Source organism: Stegostoma tigrinum, chromosome 3, assembly GCF_030684315.1.
Source record: "Stegostoma tigrinum isolate sSteTig4 chromosome 3, sSteTig4.hap1, whole genome shotgun sequence".
NCBI classification, from domain to species: Eukaryota; Metazoa; Chordata; class Chondrichthyes; order Orectolobiformes; family Stegostomatidae; genus Stegostoma; species Stegostoma tigrinum.
In genome coordinates this window covers 110,823,591-110,851,045 of record NC_081356.1, presented here as the reverse complement: position 1 = coordinate 110,851,045, position 27,455 = coordinate 110,823,591, and the positions used below count along the sequence as shown (strand labels likewise).

The following is a 27,455-nucleotide window of genomic DNA, read 5'->3' as shown; positions in this document are numbered from 1 at the left end:
AACTACAACGGCGATGGAGCAGTTCGAATGTTCAAGGAGAGCAGCTGCAGAGGATGGACAGAAACGCAGGAAGGAGCCTTCATCTCAAGCCCCGCTGTCTGGAGCATTCCCCTGCCTGCACTGCCCCAGGATCTGCAGGTCCAGGATAGGACTCTACAGCCACCAATGGTTGTGCCAACAAAATCGCTGATGAATCTCTTCCCAACTGATCTTCACAAGCGAAGAATCTGCCTGATGATGATGGAAAACCAGAAAGCATTAGATTGTACAGAAAAAGAGTATGGACAAGTTGAGATCTTAGTACCTTACTCAAAGTGGTGAATGTGTTTTGAGGCTGACCAGGCTGAAGTGGAATCGTTAAGGAAGGATTGGGTCACTGTTTGAGCGATCAAATGATTGAGATGTATTATATTGTGAAATTCACACCTGTGGTGGCATCCTTTTGGTACGTTCAGTGTACGATGTTGTGGCATTCAATAGTTTGGTTAATGCAACGATCTAGAGATTCCTGGTGTAATGTTGACCTGGAGGAACCCTGTTGCTGTATGCAAGAGGGCTTTGTCTGTCACCCGCATGGTGCACACACTGTCTGACAGGTCCTTGCATAATATTACTCAGTAGTCTTGTGGCAACGTGAAAGGAGATGACAGATGCAAATTTAGAGACTGGTTTGTACGTAATAGTGTGAACACTGCAATTGTGACAGCAGAGTGAGTCTGCAAACTTGTGTAGTCTTTCTGTCCATTTCCCAATGGTCTGTGGAAATTTGAGGACTTGACCAATGGATGTTCTTTCCTTTTGTCGATGGCTTTCTTTCTCCATCCATCTGTTCAACTTATAGCCACCTGAACCTAATTTCAGTTGATTCAAATCATTGTTCCCAGGACAGATCCTGATGATTTCAGCATTCCTGGTGTTTGAGAATAAACTGATGTGTGGCCCTGAACTGAAGCACTCAAACAACCCTTTGCTGATGCATGTATATAATTTCTGACTGAGTCCTAGTGGTGGTGGGCACATAGATCAGGAATCCTTTCTCCGCATGTCTGAAAACCAAAAGCCAAAGGCCTTGTTGAAAGAAGCCTCAAATGAGCCTGTATACACGCTGAGTTTGGGCCCTTTGGGAAGAGACTTTGCTTTTTGATCCATTCATGTCCGTTTGGACCAAGTGAAGATTTTTTTCCAAAGGCCTGGAATGGACCTCTACCAGAAAACTGAAAATGTCGTTTATCCAAAAACCAGATGGTGCTGTGGTTTTCGGATAAAGGATTCCTGACTTGTATTTCTACCTGTCTCCCAAATCTGTTTGTTTTATTTCAATGATAAACTTTATTCCTAAAAGCAAAACATTATATACATACGTTGTCACAAGAGCGTTCGGTTTTGAAAACAGTCTTTACATATTTAGAGCAAACAAACCCAAGGCACTTCTCACTTAAACAAAACTATATTTTCTTACATTTGAGACACTAGGAGGGTGCAATAAATGAACGGACCCCCATTGTACTCCGGTATGTCAGCACTACATTTTTTAATTACTTACGGAAAGAGGACCTGTCTGGCTGGGCCAGCATTTGTTCCCATCTGAAGCTGGTTCACGTTAGGAGTATAGCTTAGAAAGGCATGATAGCCATCCAGTATTTCAACCAAAGAGTTGTTGTCTTCTGCCTGATCATGTTGGAAGGAAAGGGATTGGCTGAACTAAATGGTGGAATATGTTCGCTGCCCAGAAGGAGGTTATTTGGACTTAGAAATCCATGCTGGCTATCTGCACGATCAATTTAGCAAGTCACACCTTTCCTCTCCTAGGGTTTCAAATTATTTTCTTCTCAGCTGAGTATTCAAAACATTCTAGAGAAGCAAATTGAATTTGCCTCGACTACCCTCAGTACAATGTGCATATTTGCGTAGAAACCACTAGATGGCGATTTTTAAAAAATCTCAGATGGCATTTCTTCTGCCTCCAATTTAATGGGCCTACTCGCTGCAATCACGGATCTGCGCTATACCTACAGCTGAAATTGGGTAATGTAGATCAGACAATGGTTCACACCCAGGACTTTCTTAATCTGGAATGCACCACTGTAGGGAGCCTTTTACAGTAATGCTGTCTTATAAAATGTGGGAAGTACTTCACTTTGTATTTTTTTTGTCAGTGGCCACTCTCACTTTAATATGTACTCATAGGGAGGTTAAACAAACAGAGCTAAAAATTCCATTTCCTGATGCTGTGGACTACTTCAGCAATTTGCTCAAAGTAATTTTAACATAAAATCCTGATGTGAAGGTAATGGTTGAAACAGGACAGTGGTTTGATTAAAATATTACTGACATAGATCATAGGATCCCTGCAGTGTGGAAACAGGCCCATCAGCCCAACAAGCCCACAGCGACCCTTGGAGCATCCCATTCAGACCCATCCCCTTATAACCCACCTAATCTACAGACCCCTGAACGCTACAGGGAATTTAGCTTAGCCAATCCACCTAACCTGCCTATCTTCGAACCGTGCAAGGAAATCAGAGCACCCAGAGGAAATCCACGCAGGCACTGGGAGAATGTACAAACTTCACACAGACAGTCACCTGAGGGTGGAATGAAACCTGGGCCCCTGGCACGGTGAGGCAGCAGTGCTAACCACTGAGCCACCATGCCGCCCCTAAGACATCTACTGCATAAGCTGTACACTCAAGACATGCACCTTTTAAAAACTCTCTATGTGGGCATGTTACTCTCTCCCTGAATTTTATGATTAGATTCTAGCTGTTACCCTCTGAAATAAATGCCCAGAGTCCAGTAATCCCTCACCTTTTATTTACAAGTGCATAGTACTTGACACTGGTCTGGCTTCGTCAGAGCCAGCTCTCAGAGTTAACAGACCCTCTGACACTCCTGTGTATATCTGTCAGCTGGGGCTCCCTGATTGCACCAAATTAGCAGCCCCAATCAGGGAACCCATATTCAATGAAGTCCAACTGGCTGACCTTGTTACATTCATTGCAGTCTCTATTGCAAACAGAGAAGTTAAGCTTATTGATCTTCACTGTCACAAAACAACCAAGCTGGTAATGTTATCAGAGATAATGGGAACTGCAGATGCTGGAGAATCCAAGACAACAAAATGTGAGGCTGGATGAACACAGCAGGCCAAGCAGCATCTCAGGAGCACAAAAGCTGACGTTTCGAGCCTAGACCCCTCTGATGAAAGGTACAAGCTGGTAATGTTATAACTGTTTTAAATTACCATTTTCTTTTTCTTTTACAGAAGGAATTGAGCCTTCCACGCAGAGGAAGTCTGTAAGTAGAGATTGTTTACATCTTGCAGAGATGGCCTTAATGTTTTTGTTTAATTGGTTGCAGTTTTTGAAGGATATCATTTTACAAAGTTCAAGCTTTGACCATATGTAGCATCTTTATACAAATAAACCCGTCATTTTGAAGATATGATGAACTCATTGCTCAGACAGCTGTCTAAACATGTGCTGTGTGAATGACTTGGAGGTTGATGCATGTTTTGTTTATACTGTTCTAAGGAGCAAAAGCTTGATGAGGTAGCCGTTGTTCAGTTGGACTGTACTTGTTGGTTGCAATTACATGTTTACAGTCTATTTTGTTAACACATTGCTTATTAAACCAGGTTCTTGCTTGGGGCGTGTAACTTTGGTTGGGCCACGTGGCCTGTTTCTTCAGTCAAATCCATGTGTTTTTATGTAATGTCATAAATGCTCACATTACTGTTTCTTTAAACAAAACCTAATATCCGTTGGCCAATTAGCAAGAATAATGTAGCGTCTGTGTATACATTCAATATATTAATCACACATTCATTATGCTGACCCCTAATAATTAAGGCATTTCTCATGGTGTATGCCAATTTTACACACTTGGTGTAATCAGGAAGGCTAATAAAATTAATCTCAAAAATTGCCATCTATACACTATTAGTTAACTAACTAAAGCCACTTGGTTGTGAGAACAAACAAGAACAAAACCACCCACTTTCTTGCAATAATTGGGGTGAAGAACAAATCTGGCTTTGACAACATCATCTTGAAAAATCACATAAATTGATCTCAAGTTATTTTTCACCTAATTATTCAACATTGGAGGATGAATGCAGTAGCTTTTGGTGCTCTTGCTTGTGCCATTGCATTATGCGTTATGCAGAGAGGCAGGGTTACAAATGATCCCTTGTAATGACTATTCAGGAAAATATCTGTAAGCCGTTGGTACCCTGTGCAGTAATGGTAAAAAGCCAGGTATGATTCTAATAATGATTCTCTAAAGGAGTGAATATAAATCCCCGAAACTGACAAAGGAGCAGCACTTTGGAAGCTTGTAGTTTGAAATAAACCTGTTGGACTATAACCTGGTGTTGTATAACTTCTGGCTATTGTTTTAGACATCATACCACAGAATGACTCCCCCTATAGAAGGCAGGGCACCCGTGATGAGTTAAATGAGACACAAACTGAGCTACAAAAAAGTCAACTGCTAGGAATATTTATGCTGGGTAGTCTGTAGGATTAGAGATAAGTTATTGCAGTATTTATGTTAAGCAAGGTTATAGATGAACTAGATCCTTGAATGATCAATTTTAACCCAATCTCGAGCATGAATGCTAGCGGAACACTTAGATTAGAAAAGTTGATCACACTAATTAACAATGCAACTTCATCACTTTAACAGTGGTTAACATGTTAACTGGCTTACCCTTGGTGAAGATGGAGCATTTGATGAGAGTGATGGAGACATTTTTGGCAATTGGTGCTTTATAGAGATATCTGATAAAGTGAGGTCTGTTTGTATCAATGGATGGTGATGGTTAATTCCCAGTTCTGTGAAGTCATGTGCCCCAAAGGAATGTGTGGCATGGGGAAGGCAGGTGTGGAGAAAGAAAGAAAGAGACAAGGGCTGGATTTTCCTGGTGTTGTGACATCTCCGGTAACCTTTAAAAGTGGCATGCAAGATTTAGGTAGAGAGGCCCTGCTCATTTTTCCAATAATCCAATTCCTTCCAAGGGGAAGGGAGCAGGGTTTGGAAAAATAAGTTCAGCAAGGCCATTTGAAATGGTGTCAAGTTCAAATCGAGCAGTTCTGAGGGCTTAATCCACAGCGTGTGAATCATAAATCAAGGAGTAGATATAAGCACTCTTAAAGTGTGAAAAGGTCCATGTAATTATCACAATTTTTAAAAATCATCCCCAGCTCTTTAAATGTGAATGAAATGCCTGCAATTTCAAATAGAATTTTTTTAAATGAATCTGTTGGGCTGCTTTGATTGACAGACCACCACCTAGTGTAGCAGTACACATCAATATCTGTTCCATAGCTTCAATGGAGTTTTTTGTTGGAATTTCCTCATAACTGCTGTTATAGCTGAAGTTATTGTGAAGGCTAGGCTGGATCTCCAACAATACTTGTTTCAGCAGCAATTTCTGACTGAAAGATTAAAGATCTTATGAAAGGATGAGCCATCTTTGTGAAAACTGATTAAACATTTTCCATAATGGATTAAGGTTGCTGGATTTAAGAGCCAGTTTTCCTGAATGGAAGCAAGTCTGTCGTTATAAGGTTGTTTCTAAACCATCTTCATCTGGCTCCTGAGATCACTCCATGGCATACATTTGGTGAGTTATTTTGCAGGTGGCATGCAGGGATAACAAGCAGGAAGGTGATGTATGAGTTGACATTGCGAGTTTGGAGGAGTGGTGAAGGTTAAAGTACATAACCGCTTCTAAAACAATTGAGAAAAAAGTCCTGGAGAATTGAGGTGGGTGTTCAACTTGACCTTACCCCATATCTCACTGTAAAAGTTAGATGTAATGGGACCCTTAAAACTGAGGAAATTTCTCTGTTTGAGCTACCTACCTAAGTAGCAAGAATCCAGCCTTTTGTTTAAGTATTCTCTTTTTGCACCATGTATATGTTCATAATGAATTTTCCAATGTTTTTCACCATACATCACCACACTTTTCCCCCTTTGTCTGCCCTTGGAAATAATATTGCTGATGTTTGGGGGGGTTGTGGGATAAAGTTGTATGATCAGAATGAATATTGTTCAAGTATCTAGGTCTTTTCTGTCCAATAAGTGCTTTTTATGTTGGGGAGCATCACATCTTTGATAAGAATATCATCTCATTGAGGTTGAATGTTAAATTCAGTCTTGAATTTTCCAAAAGCTGTTTTGCTTTGAAATTAAGCAACTTTTCTTCCGCTGGAAGGAGCTTCCGCTGCTTTGGTTCAAAACAAACATATCTAAACCAATGCCATCACTTGCCTTTTGTCAGTCCCCATTTGAGGTATATTTGAACCAAGTTAGGAGGATTTCCTGAGCAAGATTTTTCCATTAGAAATATGTTCTAGCTGACGCCTTAATTTACTTTATGGAGAATGGTTCTTGTGGCTTTACTGTCCAATTTTCGTTGTGCTCAGCAACTCCCCCTCTGAATTGTCAAGTTTGGATGTAACATTGGATGTGGTGGAGTTATTTTTTAAAAAAAACTTCCACGTTTTGATAAGTTAAATGCCTGTTATGCCAACTCAACTTGCACACCTCAAAGTTCAATGGAACAATTTGAGAACATTTTGTGGTGTAGGTGGTATATCAAGTTACAGGCAGGCAACCTACTTGTTTGGCATTGTAGATAATTTGTTTAACTGTGTTTTTCACAGGCTTATTTGCTGCATAGCATTTGTGAAATCAGGTGGAGGCCATCAGTGAATATTACAGTGGTTTTCATTGATTCCAGGTGACTGATCAATTTCACAAGATTCTTCTTCTCCCAGAAGTTGGACCTCGTGTTCTCTATGCAATCGGTGAGAACCTTGCTGCTCCCACTTAATCACACTTAGATGCATTGCTGTCACGTTTTTAGCTTGGTAAGGAATGAAAACAAACAAAAGTGGAGCGCGGTCAGAAGTGAAAGGCCTTAATGCACCATCTCATTAACAATTGAGAATTGATTTCTATCAGATTAACAGAGAATTGCAAGGGAGTTCTCTGAGAGGAAACCTTAGATCTTTTAGCCTGTGGAAGCAGCAGGCTTGATAAGTTGTAATGCCTTTTCCCATTGCAGTATTTGTTTGTGTGTGTTTTATGTTGTTAATATACTGGGCCACGGTGGGCTTGCTGTTTTGTGACATAGTTTAAATGACATATTGTACTTCTTGCCTGTTCTTGTGTCAAATGACATTCCATTTAGTGTTAAGATGCATCAGCTGGGCTTAGTTGATAGCACAGATATCTCTGAGTTAGGACATAGTAGATGCAACACCTTAGGTTTTTATCACTGGTGTAACACAGGTGTTTTTGGTGTCTCTTGATAGGCCTAGATAGATTGGGCCGTGACTGTTTTGACATTTGTTTCTCAAGCAGGGACAGCTTTTCCTCAATAATTAGTGACTGGAGCAATCTTAGCTGGTGTGGAAACAACTGTTTTACTAATTCTGTGATCTATCATTGCAGACCGAGTTGAGAATCAATATTAAGAATGTGATTTTTAAATAAAAATAAAATGCTCCTATATACATTGCTCCTCCCAATAAAAATGCATAAACAACAAAAAATTGCCATTTCTCTGCTTTGTGCTGCTAAGACGTGCTGTGGGGTTTCCAAATCTGTAATTGCATTGTAAATTCACGTGCCATTGTAATCATTGGATGGCAATGTGGTTGTGACTTTTTCAGCCAATAGTCAATTAAACTGTGTTAAAGGATTGAGCTTTGCAGCTGAAAAATTGGCCTTCTGACGGTAGTGATTAGAGCAGACATACTTTATCTCTAGGCCACTTTGGTGATGGAAGCTGACACTAACCTTAGAATGAACAAGTTCTGTTGGGTAACTTAGTTATCGCCATTGCATTGCAGTGATTTTGCTTAGAAACGAAAGCCTTGGCGTTACAAGTTTGCCTCTACAATGGCTTTAAACTGCATTTAATGCAGTTATTTCAGTGCCTAATTTTGTTTCAATGTAATGTTGTCATCTATTTCTTCTGTTCCTCCTTGCCTTTCTTGTCATGTACCATTCCCATACTTCAGTGGCTAAGCCTGTTCTTGTGCTTCAGTTTTGTTTTTGAATAACAAAGTCATGTATTTGTTATTTGAATGCTTTTTTCAGTAAATATGTATTGTCATGAAATGTTAGTTGAAAGCAAGAATCATTTTTGGGGTCCCATTCGGTAAGAGGCATTGTTATTGGTAACTCTGCAGTATGTGTGCTGTATTATATCTGAGACTAAGGTAAGTGACATGATGCTGAATGCACCATGCGGCACATTTTTGTGCCACTAAATGGTCAGGAAGTGTAAGTTAACAAAGGTTGCTAGGTAATATCCTAAACTTTCGGATCACGTGGATCAGTTGGAGCGACAGTTAAACGCAATGAGGAATTTACAGGAGCAAGGGAATATGATGAATGGCAGTTGTAGGAAGGGAGATAAACCGAAGATACATTTGGGTAGATGAGTTGCCTGCAGGAAAGGTAGGAGAGGGAAACAGTGCAGGAGTCTTCTGTGGCTGTCCCCATCTCAAACAGGTATGCCGTTTTGGAAAGCGTAGTGAGTAATGGACTCTCGAGGGAACGTAGCACTGATAGGCAATTTTCTGGTATCGAGTTTGGCTCCAATGTAAGAAGAGATATGTCACATTCCAAGCGATTTGATCCGGGTAGGGGACACTCTAGTCAGAGGCAAAGACAGATGTTTCTGCAGCTGACAGTGAGACATCAGATTGTGTATCCTTCCTGGTGCCCAGGATCAAGGACATTTCTGAGAGGATGCAGAATATTCTCAGCGGGGAAAGTGACCAGCCGGAGGTTGTTCTACACATTGGAACTAACGACATAGGAAGAGTAAAGGCAGTTAAGCAGGGACTTAAAAAGGAGGTCCTCAATGGTAATGTTATCTGGATTACTCCAGGTGCCACAAGCCAGTGAGGATAGGAATAGGAGGATAGAGCAAATGAACGTGCAGCTGAGGAGCTGGTGCAGGGAAGAAGGATTCACTGGAAAGGGTGCAGAAAAGATTTGCCAGGGCTTGGAGGGTTTGAGCTAGAGGGAGAGGCTGAATTGACTGTGGCTGTTTCCTTGGAGTGTCGGAGGCGACGGGTGACCTTTATAGAAGCTTATAACATCATGAAGAGCATGGATAGGGTGAATGGGCAAGGGGTTTTCCCAGGTTCGGGGCATCTAAAACTAGAGGGCATAGGTTTAAGGTGAAGGGGAAAGATTTAAAAAGGATCTATGAGCCAACATTTTCACACAGAGGGTGGTGCGTGCATGGAATGAGCTGCCAGAAGTAGTTGCGGAGGCCAGTACGATAACAACATTTAAAAGGCATCTGGATGAGTATTGGATAGGAAGGGTTTAAAGGGATATGGGCCAAATACTGGCAAATGGGACCAGATTAATTTAGGATATCCAGTCAGTATGGATAAGTTGGACCGAAAGGTCTGTTTCTGTGCTGTACATCTCTGAGATGCACTTTTGCTGTTTGTTTTTTAGTGCTTTGTTGACCTTTTCCTTAAATGATGAAGCTGGGAAAAAAAAAATCCAGAACACTTGATATGAAACACTTCATTTTATCTCTGCTATGACTGGAGGACATATCTCACAAGAAATGGGCTTCTGTAGATAATCACGGTGACCCACTGCACTTCTTTATTATGTGTTATCTATCTTATTTATCATTTGTTCTGAGTTCAATGTTTGAATTACTGACATCATATTGATGACCATCACATTTTATTCAGTGAAGCCACTTTCAAAGTCATTCGCCACGTATCTATGTTTGCTTATACATCAAAATATAAATTCTGTGCAGTTGCGTAACTGAATAATATGAAATACCATTTTTAATGAGCTTTTGAACTGCTACATACATATTTATTTTGCCTTTCATAAACTTGGAATATTTCAAAATAATATTAAGCCTATAAAGTAAGTTTGAACATTACACTACAGGAAAGTTGGCCACTAATATGCACGCAGCAAACCAGAATAAATAGCAATATGAAAGTGACCAATGTAGTAGTTCTGGCAATATTGCAAAACTTGCTGGTTATCCATATGAAAGCAACACCTTTTATTTCTATGTGCAAATACAGATGTAGAGAGTCAGCAACCGTTGGTGGGAAAGTTAAAATCAGGGATTCTCAAGAGGTCAGTGAGAGCGTCATAGAGATATACAGCATGGAAACAGACCCTTCAATCCAACTTGCCCATGCAGACCAGATATACTAAATTAATCTAGTCCCATTTACCAGCATATGGCCCACATCCCTCTAAATCCTTCCTGTTCATGTATCCATCCAGTTGCCTTTTAAATGTTGTAATTGTACCAGGCTCCACCATTTCCTCTGGCAGCTCATTCCATACATGCACCACCCCTGTGCGTGAAAATGATCCCTTTTTAAATCTTTCCCCTCTGACCTTAAACCTATGCCCTGCAGTCTTGGATTCATCTACCCTGTGAAAAAGATCTTGGCTTTTCATCATATCCATGCCCCTCATGATTTTATAGACTTTTATAAGGTCACCCCTCAGTGATGTTCTTGGAAAAAATAGCCCCAGACTGCCCCCATAGCTCCAACCCTCCAACCCTGGCAACATTCTTGTAAGTCTTTTCTGAACCGTTTGAAGTTTCACAATATCTTTCATGTGTTAGGAGATCAGAGCTGAGTGTGGATATCTGTAAGTTGGAGACGGATAGAGAGGGACAAGACCATGGAAGGATTTGAAACAAGAAGAACTTTTAAAATTAAAATTTAAATGAATCAATGTGGATCAATGAATGGAGGACAGATGTGTGAATAGTATTGGTCAGCATTAGGTTCCAGCCAGCAGAGGGTTGGATCATTTCAAGTTTAGAGGTTGGAATATGGAAGAAGATCCAGGAGTGCAAGAGATTATTCAGGCTAGGAGGCAACACAGGCTTGCATGTGGGTTTCAGCAGCAGGCAGGCTGAAGGAGAGGTGAAGTTGGTCAGTTGTGAGGAGGTACAGACATGCTTTTGGTTCCCATCTTGGGACTTGAAAGTTATAAACGCCTGGCAACTGGATGGAGTTAGTGGCTTGGGTGTGAAGTTTATACAGGGAGCATGGTCCACAGCTTTTAACAGTAGGTAATTTCTGCTCACCAAGTGCTGAAATTCAGATAAACAATCTGTATGAGAGATGAAGTGTGGAAAGAGATGCTAGTGAGGTAGAGCTAAGTGAGCATATGAAAACTGATTTGGTATTGTTAGATGATGCCATTGGTCAGCATGCAGATAGGTTGTTTTGGGTTTCAGGGTAGACTCCTGAGGGAGTAGGGACTAACAGTGCTAGAGAGAAAGCAAAGCCATTGCTTGCGATTTTCTGGTTGCAATTAGATTGATAAGAATAGAAGCAGAGGGTAACAGTTCCATTGAGATGGTCAACGGTGGAGAGGTATTGGAGGAGGATTCTGTTGTCGATTATGTTAAAAGTTGCAGACAGGCTGAGAAGGTAATGTTTACCTTTGTCACAGTCACATAGGGTGATATTTTTGACTTTGAAAAGATTGTCTTGTATTTCGGCAGTTGTGAACTAATTTGGAGGGATTCAGAAGCGGAGTTCTGGGAAACAGTGGCAGAAATATGGGAAACTACAGTGCACTCAAGTATCTTGGAAAAGAGGGAGAGAGCTTGGAGATCATGTGCTAATTTGCAAGGTCAGAGGAATCCAAGGCCCGTGGTTTTTGAGGAGAGGTTGACAATTTGCAATTTGAATTTGAGAGAGAGCTGGACAGTACCTGGAAAGTTGAGGGGTTGTGGTGTGGGAGAAGAGAAGAGAAGAGAGAGAGATATAGAGAGAGAAAAAACCTTTAACATTCTGATAACATGCAAGCCGGGGGTGGGGGGGGGTGGAATCTCGGTGGTCATTTTTATGGCAATAAGTTCGCAGCAGCCGGAGGTGGGTCTTCTGGGGATTCTGAGCGTGAGCAGATACGAAGGAAACTAAGGAAAGATTTTAGTTCAGGGTTAGGCCAAGGAAAAACATCCAAGGATATTTTGTCTCTTGGACTAGGGGAACTTCGAGACAACCAATGGGATGGTACCATCAATCCTTACCAGTCTCTGCAATCAGTACTGGACTGTCCAGCAAGCTGTCAGAGTGTTTATTCACTTTCAAGTTAGAAATGAGATTGGCTTGTAAACATAGCAATATTTTATTCTATTTTAAAATACATGAAACTTTAAGAATTGATTCTTCCACTTTTCCTTGAAAACACCTTTGGAGATTCATAGTGTCAACGACGTAATGAAAATGTGTTATTAAAAATTGATGCCCCTTTCGGAATTTAGCCGTACAAATCAACATGCTGTCAGTCGACAAACCTCAGCAACACCATCTCTTTTAAGAACGTACTTTGAAAAAATGAATGATACCTTATTCTGCAGCCTCAATGACTTCTATGGCCATTTTATCTCTTTGAAAGAAACACTTTCCAGGGGTTTTCACATGGCAAAAGATACTCAGTCACGTAATATAGCCTTTTCAACATATGAATAAAAATGCTACTCATTTTGGGAGCCTACTTGCACTTATTGCTTGTTTCTCTAGTCATCTTGGTTAGTTGAATTGTTCAACACTAGTGACCAAATCATAATACTTCAGCAGACCTTCCCTTTTACAGGTCACCATAAACAATAATGTAAACGATTATATTGCATTGCCTGTTACAAGCTTTTTAAAGGGGCCTTATGAATTTTTGAAATGTTGGCAATTGTTCCTTGGGGAGAGGAAATAAAGTAATTTTGCTCCGTCCTGTACTCGGTTCAAATAAAGCCTCAGGGTGTAAGCAATTCTGCGGAAATAGGACTGCCAGTCAGAAGATGAATTACTTGCCCAATTGGTCTTTGGATTCTGTTACACTAGAAGTTTGGGTAATGCTCTGAGATGCAGCTGGAGGCAGCATACTGTTTCTAGGCCATGGACCTTAGACGTTTACACTTCTGTTTCTCTACAGATGCAATCTGAGCTGCTGAGTACTTCCAACATTTTGTGTTTTCATTTCAAATTTCTAGCATAAGCGGTGCTTTGATCTTGTATTAGAGCTCAGCCTTCTCTCCATTAGTAACATCCCAACTGTAAGTTGGAAGGCTGTGTGTTCAAGTTCTGACGTAGATACTGTAAGGATTAATCCAGACTGACAGCCCAGCGCAAAACCGAGGAAGTGATGCACCTTCAAAGGTTTCCTCCTTCAGACAAGATGCTAAACTGATATTTTTTCCACTCTCCCATTGCATGCAGAATATCTTGCGGCACTGTTTTGGTGAAGATGGGCGAGTTAATCCTGAGTAACATTTGAACTTGAGTCAGCATCACTAAAGCAGAAACAAAAACAGAAGTTGCCGGAGAGAAAAATGTTTCCGGTCTGATGACACTTCTGCTTTTTCTTCAGAGAATGCTGCCAAACCTGCTGAATTTTTCCAGCAATTTTTGTTTTACACTTTCTGATTTATAGCACCTACAGTTGTGTTTTTTTTCCACTAAAGCAGACTCTGTTGCTTGTGGTAGCTTGCTGTGCTCAAATATTCTGCCTCATTTCCCACATTTTAATAGTGACTGCATTTCCAAAGATGCTTCCGCCTTGGAACCCTACAACCTAATGGTCTCAATGTGGACTTTACGAGCTTGAAAATCTTTTCAGGTAATGCCCGTCTGGACTGAACAAGGTGATACCCAAAACGTTGACTGCTCCTTTCCTTCACATGCTGCCTGGCCTGCTGTGTTCTTCCAGCATCCTGTTTGTCTTCAAGACTGTTTAACGAGGAGAGAAGACATCCAACTACTAATACAGAAGTAAATGCAGCTGCTAGTTAGCTGGAAAAAAAAGCAGAAAATGCAGGAAATAGCAGATCTTACAGCATCAGGATTTAGCAGCCCATTGAGAGCAGGGATTGAACTGGGAAGGATGCCACTGAATTCTGGCATACTGGAATTTACACAGATTTATTAAGTATACTGTTAGACTGAGTCCAACCAACAGTCCAGCAGATACTTATCATCGGATTATTGAACAAACAATCCTAAGTATGGTAAAATTTGTGTTATTTGGCTTTCCACCATCTGGAATGCCTTGCCAACTGGAATCTCTGATATATACCCTCCTGGCGTCACTGTTTTGCAAATAAAATATTGATGTCAGTCTGAAGTAAATTGGCTGAAAGTTGAAGCATTTCTTTCTCTGTTTACAGTGAAAAGAATCAAAAGTGGAGAGGCATTAAGCCTTTGCAAGTTGCAGTAAATGTCAAAATGTATGTTTATAATCAATTCGTGCTATTAGCACAAACTACAATGAATTAACCAACATTTTTTCTATTTACTGGCAGCATCTGATCCTGGAGCATGTCAGGATATTGTCAGTTTTAATGTACAGAGGGTGCACTTACCATATTTACAAACATTTCAATATTTCAAGATAAAGCAGTAAAAATAAATACATTCTTCCCCTAACGCGAAATCAATCTGAGAATCACATTCACTTCTGTGGCAGGAAACTATTCTCAAAGCCAAAGGCCCGACTCTGCCTCCTTGGTGACTTTATATTAACCATTCAATAACTTTTATATATCGTGGAATCCCTACAGTTGGAAGCAGGCCATTTGACCCATCAAGTCCACACTAACCCTCCGAAGAGCATCCCATCCGCACCCACCCTCTACCCTTTCGCTCTCATTCTGCGTTTCCCATGGAAAACCCTCCTTGCCTGCTCATCCCTGGACACTATGGACAATTTAGCATGGCCACTGCACCTAACCTGCAAATCTTTGTGACTGTGGGAGGAAACTGGAGTCTCTGGAGGAAACCCTCTCAGACACGAGAATGTGCAAACTCCACACAGTCAGTTGCCGGAGGCTGGAATTGAACCTGAGAGCGGGATGCTATGAGGCTCCAGTGCTAGCCACTGTGCCACCCAAGCTCATCCAGGGTTTCAACCCTGGACGTTTTGCATTTTTACCACCCTTCAGAAGCAAGAAACATACCCCTAGATCAATGATTCAGCCTTCAATATTTGGATATTACCACAGATCAGCCATTCGCAACTTCTAATTTTTCACAGGAATATTTGCTCACACTGTTTCCAAAAGCATTCAAGATTATCTCTCCATATGTCTGTATTGATCAGTCAAGCTGGGTAAAAATCAGGAAACGGACTGTAGCTAGTTTTGCCACTACTTTCTGAACGCTAGATCCGCAAGCTGTATCTTTTGTATTCATTGTGGGATGAGGGCATCACTGCCAAGGGCTAGCAACATTTCTTGCTCATTTCTAAATGCCCTTGAGAAGGTGAAGATGAAGGTGAGTTGACTTTATGAACTGCCGCAATCTTAGGGTGTGGGTATACCCAGAGTGCTGTTAAGGCAGACAGTTCTTGGATTAGGTAAAAGACTAGGCAGATGGAATATAGTATGGAAAAGTGAGAGGTTATGCGCTTGAGCAGGAATAATAGAGGAGCTGAACATTATTTAAATGGGGAAAGATGCAGCCCAGCAGAATTTAGAGCTGATATCGGATCAATAAGGGATAGAGTAACAAAGTGGATTTAAGGATAATAAATCAGCCATTATCCTATTGAATGGCAGAACCGACTCATTGGGTTAGTGGACAACTTTCATCCTTACATCTGATCTTTTGTCCCATTGACAGTGAAAGAGCAGCAACATGGTTACAAGCCACAATGATTGTGGCTTAGAGGGGAACTTGGAGGAGGTGGTGTTCCCATGTATCTGCTACCTTTGTTCTTCTGGGTGGTAGAGGTCGCACATTTGGATGGTGCTGTTGAGGGAGCCTTGTTGAGTTGTTGGCCGTACATCTTGTGAATGGTACACACTGCTGCCACTGTGTATGGATGTAGAGTGCGATTGTTCAAGGTGTGTGGTGGGGTGTTAATCAAACAGGTTGCTTTATCCTGGATGACAAGCACATAACAAATAGAAGCATGAGTAGGCCGTTCAGCCCCTCTTTCCTGCTCCACTATTCAGTAGAATCATGGCTAATCTGACACACCTCATGTCCACTTTCCTGCACTTTCCCTATAACCCTTGATTTCCCCACAGATCAAGAATTTATCTATCTCAGCCTTAAAATACACAAGGACTCTGTCTCTCCCCTCTCCCACACCCAAAGATTTTTAACACTCTCTTAGAGAAGTTCCTCCTCATCTCAGCTTTGAATTGGCACCTCTTAATTCTGAGGCCAAGCCCCTATGATGTTGAGGTTCTTGTGTTGTTGGACCTCACCCATCCAGGTGCTGACTTGTACCTTGTAGTCTAGTGGAAAGGTTTTGGAAACACAAGATGAGTTGCTGCAGGATTCCCAATATTTGGCCTGTTCTTGGAGTCCTAGTGTTTCCATGGCTGATCCAGTCCAGGTTCTGGTAACCTGAGGGGTATTCAGTGATAGTGATGCTATTGAAGGCCTTGTGCTGGAAGCGTAGCAGATTTATACTTGGTTTTGAAGGGCAATGGAGAAGCATTAGGTAGCAAATTTGATTCAGTCACTTCATGGATGAACATGAATGGCCTTTTGCAGTTTTGCATTCCTCTTTAACTGTTCAAGAAGCCGTCACAGTGTTTCGGTGGAAACAAAGTAACTACTCTTACCGACAAATGGGGGAAAAAGCTTTTTGTACCTTTTTCAATTAGTGGTCAAGTTTCTTTTGAAATAACCAATCATATCTCAAATTCCTCTGTCACTTCTTTCATCAAAAATGTTCTGGATTTTTTTTTGGTTTCCTGATGCTCTCTGCTGGATATCTCTGCTCCAAACACTGGTTTATTTTCTGTGTGAACCAGTTGAATTCCTGTTGACATCTTAGTTCTGTGCATTGGACTCGACCATCGCAGTCTGGTAGTAGTTTGCTACAAGGTTAAGCTGTTGAAAAGTTCTGTGAACTGTTTCTTCAGTCTGTCCTCATTCCTCAGTTGCCTAATCCATGTAATTGGCTCTGTTGTGCTACTATACATCCTTTTAAAGCTCTACTGTAACGTATTGTCTAGAGTTGTGCATGGTTGAAACTGTACCACTGACCCCTGCACCATACAGTAAACCTAATAAACACAGACTTTAAAAAATGTTATTCTTACACAGATGTGGGTGTCACTGGCAAGACCAGCATTTGTTGCACTTCCCTTACAGATCTTGATTGGAGTAGTTTGCTAAGCCATTGACGAGAATAGTTACGAGACAACCCACTGTGGATCTGAAGCCACGTGGAGGCTAAACCTGATGAAGATTTTTTTTTAATTTTTGTGACAATGAATGGTAGTTTCATAGTCACTATTACTGAAAATAGCTTTCAATGCCAGTTTATTAATTGAACTTAAATTCCAAGAACTGCCATGGTGGGATTTGAACTTGTCTCCAGTGCATTCACCTGGATATCTGAATTATTAGCCCAACAACATGACCAGTATTCCACCATCTCCCCCACTATTATGGTTAATGGCATATCGATTGTGCTTGCCACTAACTTTGTGATAAAAGCACTGTCTGCAAAGTTTTAGTTGTCTCTCTGGCGTGGATTTCCACTTTTGATGATGTTAATTTCAATGAGGCATCAAATTAAAGGGATCTCCAGGCATCCAGAACTGGGAATGTTATCAATCAGGGTAAGTGACCAATCACATTGAGGAATCCTCAACATCAGCAAACTGGGAAGTAAATCACTTTTTAATAAATTAGACAAAGCATAATAAAAAATGGCCAGACATAAACTCCAAAATCAGGCAACACTCTGTTTCTTTTAGCCCATTTTGTTTCTGGTCTACAGCTTCTGACAAATTTTGTGTCTCAAAGCTGGTCTCAGGCTCAATTCTTATGAAAGATCACCTAATCTAAAATGTAAACTCTGTTTCTCCCTATAAAGGCTGCCTGATCAGCTAAGTTTTATCAGCAGTTGTGTTTTAATCCCAGGCTGTAAGCACCCAGTCAGTGCTAGTAGCATTTTCCTGCTGCGTATTTCCAAGTTGTTTTCAGCTCCAGACAAAAATGGTTTACTGGTGTGTTAAATATACACAAACACAAAACACACAACCCTGCAATATATCCCTTTAGCAATATCTCAGATAGAGATTTGACCTAATCGCCGAGAATTCCCAAGCCTGTTTGTTGTCTAAAAAGTGTATGGTTACTTAAGAATTTTTCTAATGTGCCATTTGCTTTATAAGCTTTCTTTGAAATTGGGAATAAAAAGTAAGAACAATTCAAATCCCACATGAGGACAACTGCAGATATTGCATCAAGACACACACAAAGGTCTCCCCCAATGTTTATTGTTTTTGCACTTCAACTCTACCTGGATTAAGTAAAAAGCTGTTACCGTTTTAAGCTGCAATTCAAGCCTGTTTACTAAGTGCCGAAAACAGATGCATCAATGTTCAATCCCCAAACTGAAATAAATTAGACAATTTTGCAACAATTTCCTTTATTTTGAGTCTTTTTTTTATCTGATCCAAAAGCATTCCCACCTTTTGGGCCAATCTCCTCTGTGACGCTATTGAAAGCTCTCCCAGAATTTCATTTTGTGAAGCAAGTTTCCTTCAACAAGGCAACAAACACAGCATCAGCAATTTCACTCTGTCATCGTAGTCTTGATGTTCCAGTGCCTGTAATGACACTCCAAAACTAAAGTCACATTTTTGAAAATTATAACTTTAATGCCCAGTGAGAACCACTTTTCTAGTACATCCACTATTTCCTCTCAAGCTCTTAAAAAATCTTGTCGGGAAACATAAGTTACTTGCCCTGTTGTTGCTCCTGATTGCCTATTATTACCTATTTATTTGTGACTTGGATTTTATTGTTAGCTTTTACCACTTTTAACATAGTTATATCTTTCTTTGCTGTAGGAAGCTAGTTTAATGTTTCCTCAATATCCCATCCATTTATCAACTGATCCTGTCATGCTCTAATATCTTCATAATATATTCACATTGATGATCAAGTGTAGCTCTGATTCTGTATAATCCTTTATTTTGCTCAAGAAAATTGGATAAATACCTGAAGGAAAGCTATTAAATGATGTAGATAAATTGAGGAAGTAAAATTAATTGTCTAGCTGTACTGATGAGGAAGCATAGGTACAATGGGCCAAATATCATCCTGCTATACATTCTCATTTGATTTCTAATTTCAATTCTAATTTCGAATTCACACTTCTAGTTCTAATAGTTCTAACTACGTTGGGGGAAAAAATGAGTTAAATGTAAGTAGAGAATCTCAGGTGATGTAGCCAGTGAATAACTTAAAAGTTATAAATTAGAAAATTTTATTTGTGGATGTGGATTACTCCTGGAAAATGAAATACTTCAAAAAGTCGCATCTTATCTCGCTTTAAATGTGAACATTCGTGCTGTCCGTTTGAACATATTTCAGTGTTTGATGTCAGAGCCAGGGTACTTCAGTAACTATGACAACTGAAAAAATCTACAGATTAGCCTCTGCTGTTGCTACCTCGGGGGCTCATGAAGTATTTACATTATAAAACTAGCAAATTTGCAAAGATTCATTCGTAATACATTTGATGCAGTTCTTTAAAGACTGTAGACAACCTCAAAGAAAGTAATTATTGAAAGGTTTTTTTGTGTGTTGCTGACACCACATTTGATGAGTTCTGATGTGGCATAGAATCATAGAGTTGTACCGCACACAAACAGACCCTTTGGTCTCACTCATCCATGCCGACCAGATATCCTAGATAAATCTAGTCCCATTTGCCAGCATTTGGTCCATATCCTTTAAACCCTTCCTATTGATATATACCATCCAGATGCTTTTTAAATGTTGTAATTGTACCAGCCTCCACGTCCTCTAACAACTCATTCCATAATTGCACCACCCTCTGCATGACACTTCCCATGTGGTCACTACCTTTGGCTGTCTTCCTCCCTTTTGTTTTAATAAGTGCCCTTGTTTTGATCTTTATTGGTCCTAAAGTTCCAAAACAGTGCAACAGCTTATAAAATAGTAATCACTGCCCCTAGAATTTGAGGAAATCTGTTCCAACGCTGAAAATATATATTTTTTTAAAAATGAGCAGCTCTTTCGGCCACAATTTTTCCTATCCTCCATCTTGATGAATCCACTTGATTTGTGATAATGATTGTTACTATATTCAGGAACAACCAACAAAACTTTCTGAAGCAATTAACAAATTAATGCTCCAGAACACTACAGGGTCATCTTGGAGGATCGGATTCCTACCATAATTCCACACCATTGTTGTGGCTGCCCCAAGGTGGTGGTCCCAAGTTCCTCAGAAGTGACCATTTGTGTCAGTGTCTCCAGAGACAACTGTGCTACTCACAACTGGTGACCGTCTTTTCTGGCTTGCACCAAATTTGTGTTGGTTTGTCCACTCATACAGGAAAATTCAGCATTTTTTTTACTTCCACAGTCCATGGAGAAGTTATATAAACCAGGAAACAAGATCAAGCTATGACTTTATAAGGAGCTGCATGCTGAATCTACAGCATTGCCTGAGATAAACAGGATAGCTTCACATTACTAGTCTTTGCATGCAATATTATTGAATAGCTTTTGCGCAGAAGGCTATCCATGACATACACTATGGAAAGAAGTAGAGTAGGAGGCTATTTGGCACCTCGAATCTGTGCTGACTTGCTGCAAGAGCAGCTGTCCTAATCTCACTTTCTTGACTTTTTTGCTGTAGCCCCGTTAATGTTTTCTCTTCAGATAATTGCTCAATTCCTTTTTGAAGTTGTCTCCATGATACTCATCAGCACAATAATCCAGAATCAACAGAATATCAGCGTGCAAATGTTTTTCCCTCGTGCCTCCGTTGCGGGTTTTGCAATTCACTTTGTTAGAATACTCCAATTTTCTCAATACTTCCATCAACAGGAACAGTTTCTCCCGATCGAAGCTATCAAGAGTCCTCATGATTCTGAATGGAATGATTAAATATCTCGTTCGTCTGCCGGTATCTAAGGACCTCTCCTTTTCCAATCTGACAATGTCATTGAAGCTTGTCATCCCTGCAACCATTGTTAAAACAAAGGCTGCCTCTGTGGCAGAAGGGAACAGTGATAAAGAAGATTTTGGTAAAATTGAATATCTCCAGCTTTGAAAGAAAGTGTCTTAGAAGGGGCTTTTGACCAATATATAGCACCATGACTGAGGAATTACATTTACAGAGAAGGTCCCAGGGTCACAGTTGGAAACAGCAAGCGTGCCAGGAAGCTTTCCTTTGTCACATAAATAAAGTGCTGGAGAAATTCAGGTTTGATGCATTGAACTTGGACCATGGACTCTGTTCTTTCTCTCCATTGTTGTATTTTTATATCAAAACTGCTTTTATTTTATTTATTTCTTTACAAGTTGTGGACTCAGCAGGTATGAGTTACCAGGAAAGTTAGTTGAGGAGCTGAATTAATTTCAGTAACAGTGAAATAAACAGAGCGCTAGAAGTAGGCCATTCAGCCCTTGAGTCTCTTCTGCCATTCAGTGAGATCTTGGCTGATCTGATAACCTCAACTCCTCTTTCCTGTATAACCTGTGAATCCTTACTGATTGAAAATTTGTCTGTCTCAAACTTGAATATACTCAACCCAGCCTTGACAGCCCTCTGCGGTAAGGAATTCCACAGATTCATGGCCCCTGAAAGAAGAAATTCCTACTCATTACTGTCCTAACTGGGTAACCCTTCATCCCAAGATTATACCCTCTGGCCCAAGACTTCCCCACAAGGGGAAACAACCTGTCTGCATCTCTGCTGTCAAATTCTCCCAAGAATCATATGATTCAATAGGGTTGCCTCTCATTCTTCTAAATTCCAATGAGTACAGGACAAACCCACTTGGCAGTTCCTCTATACCTGGGATAGCCTAGACAACCTTCACTCGACTATTTCCAGTGCCAGTATATCTTTCCTGTACACTGTATTCCAGCTATGGTTTAACTAATTCATTGTATAGTTTTAGCAAGGTTTCCCTCCCTTTGTACTGTGTTCCCTTTGTACTGTGTTCCCTTTGTACTGTGTTCCCTTTGTACTGTGTTCCCTTTGTACTGTGTTCCCTTTGTACTGTGTTCCCTTTGTACTGTGTTCCCTTTGTACTGTGTTCCCTTTGTACTGTGTTCCCTTTGTACTGTGTTCCCTTTGTAATAAAGGCCACCATTTCATTTGCCTGCCCTTTTACCCACTGAATTTGGATGCAAGCTTTTTATAACTTCTGCATGAGGACTTCCAAACTTCTCTCTACTGCAATTTTGCATATTCTGTTTCCATTTGAACACTATTCAGCACCTCGGTTCTTCCTTCCAAAGTGCATGCCCTCACATTTATATTCCATTTGTTAAGGTTTTCCCCACTTGCTTAACCTGTTTGTATTCCTCGAGAGTCTCGGTATGATCTTCACCACTTGCCATCCAATTGCTTTTGTGTCATCTACAAACTTGGTTATAGTATATTCCCTTACGTCGTTCAAATCATTAATGTATATTGTAAATAATTATGGCCCCACCACTGATCCTGTGGCCCCCACTTAACCTAATTCTGTCTTCTATTAGTTACTACCTCCCAACACCATGGGCTCTTAACTTAGTTAGTAGCCTAATGTATAGCACCTTATTTTGGGATTTTCAGAAGGCGTTTGATAAGACACCAACTGCTTCCCCTTTGTCTAATCTGCTCCTCAAAGATTTCTAGTAAATTTGGCCGGTATGATTTCTTCATGAAGGCCATGTGGACACTGCTTGATTATTTTGTGTATCTCTTAAGTGCTGTGCCATGACATCCTTTATAATAAACACCAACACTTTCCCAACAACAAGTTTAAGCTAACTGGCCTGTAGTTACCTGTTTTATTGCCTCTTTTCCTTTGTGAAGAAAGGTATTATTACTTTGGCAGTTTTCCGATACTCTGGCATTCTTCCAGAATCGCAAGTGTCTTGGAAGATTACTACCAGTGCACCTCAGCTATAAATGCTCTAAAAAGAAAGTGGAAGGGATTGGAGAAAATAGGCTGCAGGATTCCATCTTCATCTAAGCCTTCCTTATGAATTAAGTTTGATATCTCTCCACCTCATTGAAAACCAAGCAAGAAAGAAACTGGGTGGATCTCAACAGAGGGCAGCTAACAGGTGCTGTGCTCCCATCGTCAACAAAGCAGGCAAGCCTCAGGTGGACTGTGGAAGTACTTCACTGATACACTCAAGGCCTCACTGGCGAGGTGTAGCGCTCCCCCAGACACCTGGGAATCACTGGCCCAAGACCCTCCAAAATGGAAGAGGCGAATCCGGGAAAGCCTCGAGCACCTTGAAACTAGCCATTGCAAAAAATGGGAGCCAGGCTGAAACAGCGAAAGGTGCACACTGCCACACCATTGCCCCATCTTGCGACCCCTTCCTGTGACCACCACCTATGACAAGGTAATAGAAGTTGCGATAGCATTGTCAATCTGCACAGCTGCCTATGGACTCACCCTGAGAGTGGAAGAGAGTCATTCTCGTCTGCAAGAGACCAGCAACGGTGACTACAATTGCTTTTCTAAAAGAAAACATTCCTGTGCAAGCAACAGGCCGATGAGTATTTATTCCTGCAGTTTTGTTTTTTTAAAACAACTTTGAAAACTAAACTTCGCTTAGGGTTTTTAAATTCACCAATGCTATTATTTGGTCAGTCTTCCTTCTCCTTCTCCTGCTCCTGCTCCTGAACAAACTTTTTGCTTCAAACCTGGATCTGTGGTTCCTCAGACTGCAACATAAATGCACAGTATATCAACAGCATAGAATTACTGCTTTCCAGTTTTGCTTAAGATAGTTTGATAACAACACTGAAGATTAAATAAAAACAAACTTGGTCGCTACAGAACAGTGCGCGTTGTTAGTGTTGATATATAATTAAAAATCAGTATTTCCACACTGATAAATAACATTAGTGCTGCATCTGGTGTGTGTAATGTGATTTTGTAATTTTTAGCTCAATATTATGTCACCTTTTAGTGATTTTTCTTTCATTTAAATCCCTCGTGGAAATTATTTAGGATCTCTTAGACTGGTGAAATAGATGCCGAATAGGTTGTATTTTTGTTTCTTTGAATTGAGTTTTGATTTATTTATGATGCACATGCAAGAGTAAACTTGTTTGGTGTATCTGGCAATATCATTATTTTTGGTATTTCGTGTAATAAATAAAAATTGGAATTCAGTTCTACTTGAGGCTAATTGTGCCTGCACTCGTCAACCTGGCTTGACAATTCCTCTGGTTTCCTGTGTTAAATCTCAGCATATTGTATTGTCCCCAGCGTTGGTTGCTTTACTGCCTGATTTGAAAGGCAACTATTTCTTCAACATCTTTGTACAACTGCCAGCATGAATTTGTACATATCAACATGCTCTAATGTGAGCACCCTATGGGTTCTGACATTTTAGTGGAGGCAACAGACTTGCATTGTCTCAGAACAACTTCAACATTTAAAAGCACTGTGTTTCTAACATTATGAACATCTTATGGAAAAAAGGAATGGAATTAAGGCTGCAGAGTTTGTGGTGGGGACAGAAAAGGTTTTGACCTTTCTGATGTTTAACTGGGCAAAGTTATGATTCTGAGAAGCAGCCTGATAACATTTCAGAGTAAGCATGGACAGCGGGGGTGTGAAGGACAGTGAGGGACAAATGTTCTTAGATTATATTGAGGAGAATTTGCTATAGTTTATGCCCATCTCGACAAGAAAGGAGGCACTTCTTGACCTGATATTTGGAATGAAGTAGGCCAAGTTTGGGCAGCACAGAGACTCACTGTTTAAGGGAAAATCGTGTCTTACTAATTTGTTGTTCTTGAACATGTTAAGAAGTGGGTTGAGGAAAGAAATGCTACTGCTGTGGTGTACACGGACTTCCAAAAGGAGTTTGGTACTCGCCATATAACAGACTTGCTGGGAAAGTTCTAGTTCATGGAAATCGAAGGGTGTATAGCAACATGTACGCCATATTGGCTGAGTGACAGAAAGTGGAGACAAATGGCTAATGGGTATTTTTTTGAGCTGGAGGTGGGTTCATAATGTAGTTTCACAGGCATCAATGTTGGGAGCCATATTTTATCTGATACGTAATTAAATGATCTCGATCTCAATATTGATGGGCAGAGTGAATTTCAAAGTTTGTAAATTACACAAAAATTTGGAACGTTGTAAACTGGGAGGAAGATAGTATAGAACTTCAGAAAGACATTGACAAGTTTTTGGAATGGTGGCTAGGTGTCAGATGAAATTCAGTGCAGAGAATTGTTTCAGTCCAATGAACATGAAGAGGTAATGTAGAATAAAGGGCACTGTTCTAAATAGTGTACAGAATCAGAGACCTGTTGCATGCATGCATAAGTCATTAAGAGTGACCGGACAGGTCCCTCAGAAATATCCACTTTTTTTTCTTCCAAATGAGGATTCCCTGCCACCATGTTTGACAAGACCCTTAGCTGTGTATGACCCATCTCCCGCACTGTGCCCTCACCCCTTCCTGTCGCTCCCACAATAATGGTAGAAATCCCCTTGTCCTCATTTTCCACCCCCACCCAAAAGAATCATGAGCCACCATTTCCACCACCTCCAGGAGGATGCCACCACCAGATACATAATTCCCTCCCCTCCCATGTCAGCATTCCCCATGGACTGTTCCCTCTGGGACACCCTGGTCCACTCTTCCTCTATTCCCAACACCACCTCACACCCCATGGCACTTCCCATGCCATCACAGAAGGTTCAGTACTGCCTGTTTACTTGCTCCCTACTCACTATCCAAGGCCATCTTCCAAGTGAAGCAATGATTTACCTGCACTTGATTCAATCTAGTCGGCTGTATTCAGTTTCCAATGTTGCTTTCTCTACAGTGGGGAGACGAAATGCAGGTTGGGTGACTGCTTTGCTAAACACCTATGTTCTGTCTGTAAAAATAACTCTTAGCTTCTAGTTGCCTGTCACTTCAACACACCACGGTGTTCCCATGTCAAAATTTCTGTCTCACGCCTGCTGCAGTATTCCACAAGCTCCACAACATCTCATCTTCCACCATGTAGCTTACAGCCTGCAGGCTTCAACATTGAGTTTAACAATTTTAGAACATGAACGCTGTCCTATATGTTCATTGCCCTCCCCCACACCCATGTATGGGTTGTTCCCATCACAGCCAACCCATTTACCTTTATCATTCGTACCCTCCTCAGCATTATCTCCCTCTTGGCTTATCATCAGGAATCCCTGTGTTTTAGTTCTTTCTGTCTCTCTGCCATTGTATTCCATGCATTCTATTCACTCCTTCCCCACATCACCTCTCTGTCGACAGCATAAATACCACCCTTTCCAAGCTGTTTTCGGTTCTGACAAAGGGTCACTGAACTCGAAGCATTAGCTGTGTTTCTGCTGATGCTGATGCTGCCAGACCAGGCTGCCTCAATGTGCTTGGTGGAGCTGCTGAGCAATAAAGAGCTGCCAGTTGCAGATTGCTTGGCAGTTCTCAACAGATGTGCCTTTGCCCCAGGACACTTAACTCTGGAGAAGGTCTTGTTGCTGACTGGTACGCAATAGGACTTTGCCAGAGTCTGCCCAGTTGTCCCAGCCAGAGGACACGATACCTGTCACCTTTCTTAAATATTGCCCATGAACGATCGCAATAATGCATTTTAATATTTATACAACTGGCAGTTATTAACTATATTCAATAAGATAGGATTCTGTCAATTCAAATGTGTAGATTACTGTGCTGGTCTGACTTGATAATGTGTTGATAGCTAAAATTACTTTAAAATTTATAATGAAATTGATTGACGCAACCTATTTTGCAATGGATTTTCTAATGGATCTCATCTATTTAATGGTATTGTAATAGCCTTCAGTTGTTATAACTGAGTAAGGCAGTGACTTGAAAAAGGTGACAGTAACCATGTACTCCCTCCACGTAGCTGTAACTGAGTATTGTGCAGCGTATAAATAACGCATCTCTACAACTTGTGCATGCTTCCAGTTTACAGAACTAAGCTCTTGAGCTATTGGTGCGTTGGTTAAAATGTGTTTCTTAAGGGCTCAGGGATAAATATTTTGATATTTTAATAAAAAATTCCTTTCTATCTCAGAGTTCCTTCTTGTGAAGCGAACCACTAATTGTCCAGGCTGTGAATAACACATTCTGTTTTACAGTTCATCTGACCTTGTGTTTTTCAGCCTTTGGGACTTCCAGGAACACTTGACTGCTCACAATTATCCATCTCCAGAACATGTTATACTCTCAGAATTCTTTAACCAAACTTAGACAGAAAGCAAAGAAAGTCAGGCTTGGGAATTTATGATGCTACACATTTTTATCATAATATAACCACAGCAATTTTTCAGTGGCTTCACCTGTGACTCTTCAGAAGTGTCATTTCTTCAACAGTTTCTGACAAGTAACGATTATAACCAAACTGTACTGGATTGATTTTTT

At 40.6% G+C, this 27,455-nt stretch overlaps 1 protein-coding gene across 5 annotated transcripts in view; it reads left to right on the top strand.

Moving 5' to 3' along the window:
- The window catches only part of LOC125450809 (microtubule-associated serine/threonine-protein kinase 4-like), a 457,413-nt gene that overhangs the window by 195,193 nt on the left and 234,765 nt on the right, over nucleotides 1–27,455 (top strand). For 4 of the 5 annotated variants that reach the window (XM_059644830.1, XM_048527021.2, XM_059644829.1 and 1 more), the window contains one exon: nucleotides 3,266–3,297. The exons of the other annotated variant lie outside the window; for it this stretch is intronic. In XM_059644830.1, coding sequence (XP_059500813.1) covers nucleotides 3,266–3,297 — 32 coding nt within the window. The remainder of the gene's footprint in view (nucleotides 1–3,265; nucleotides 3,298–27,455) is intronic. 5 annotated transcript variants of the gene reach the window in all.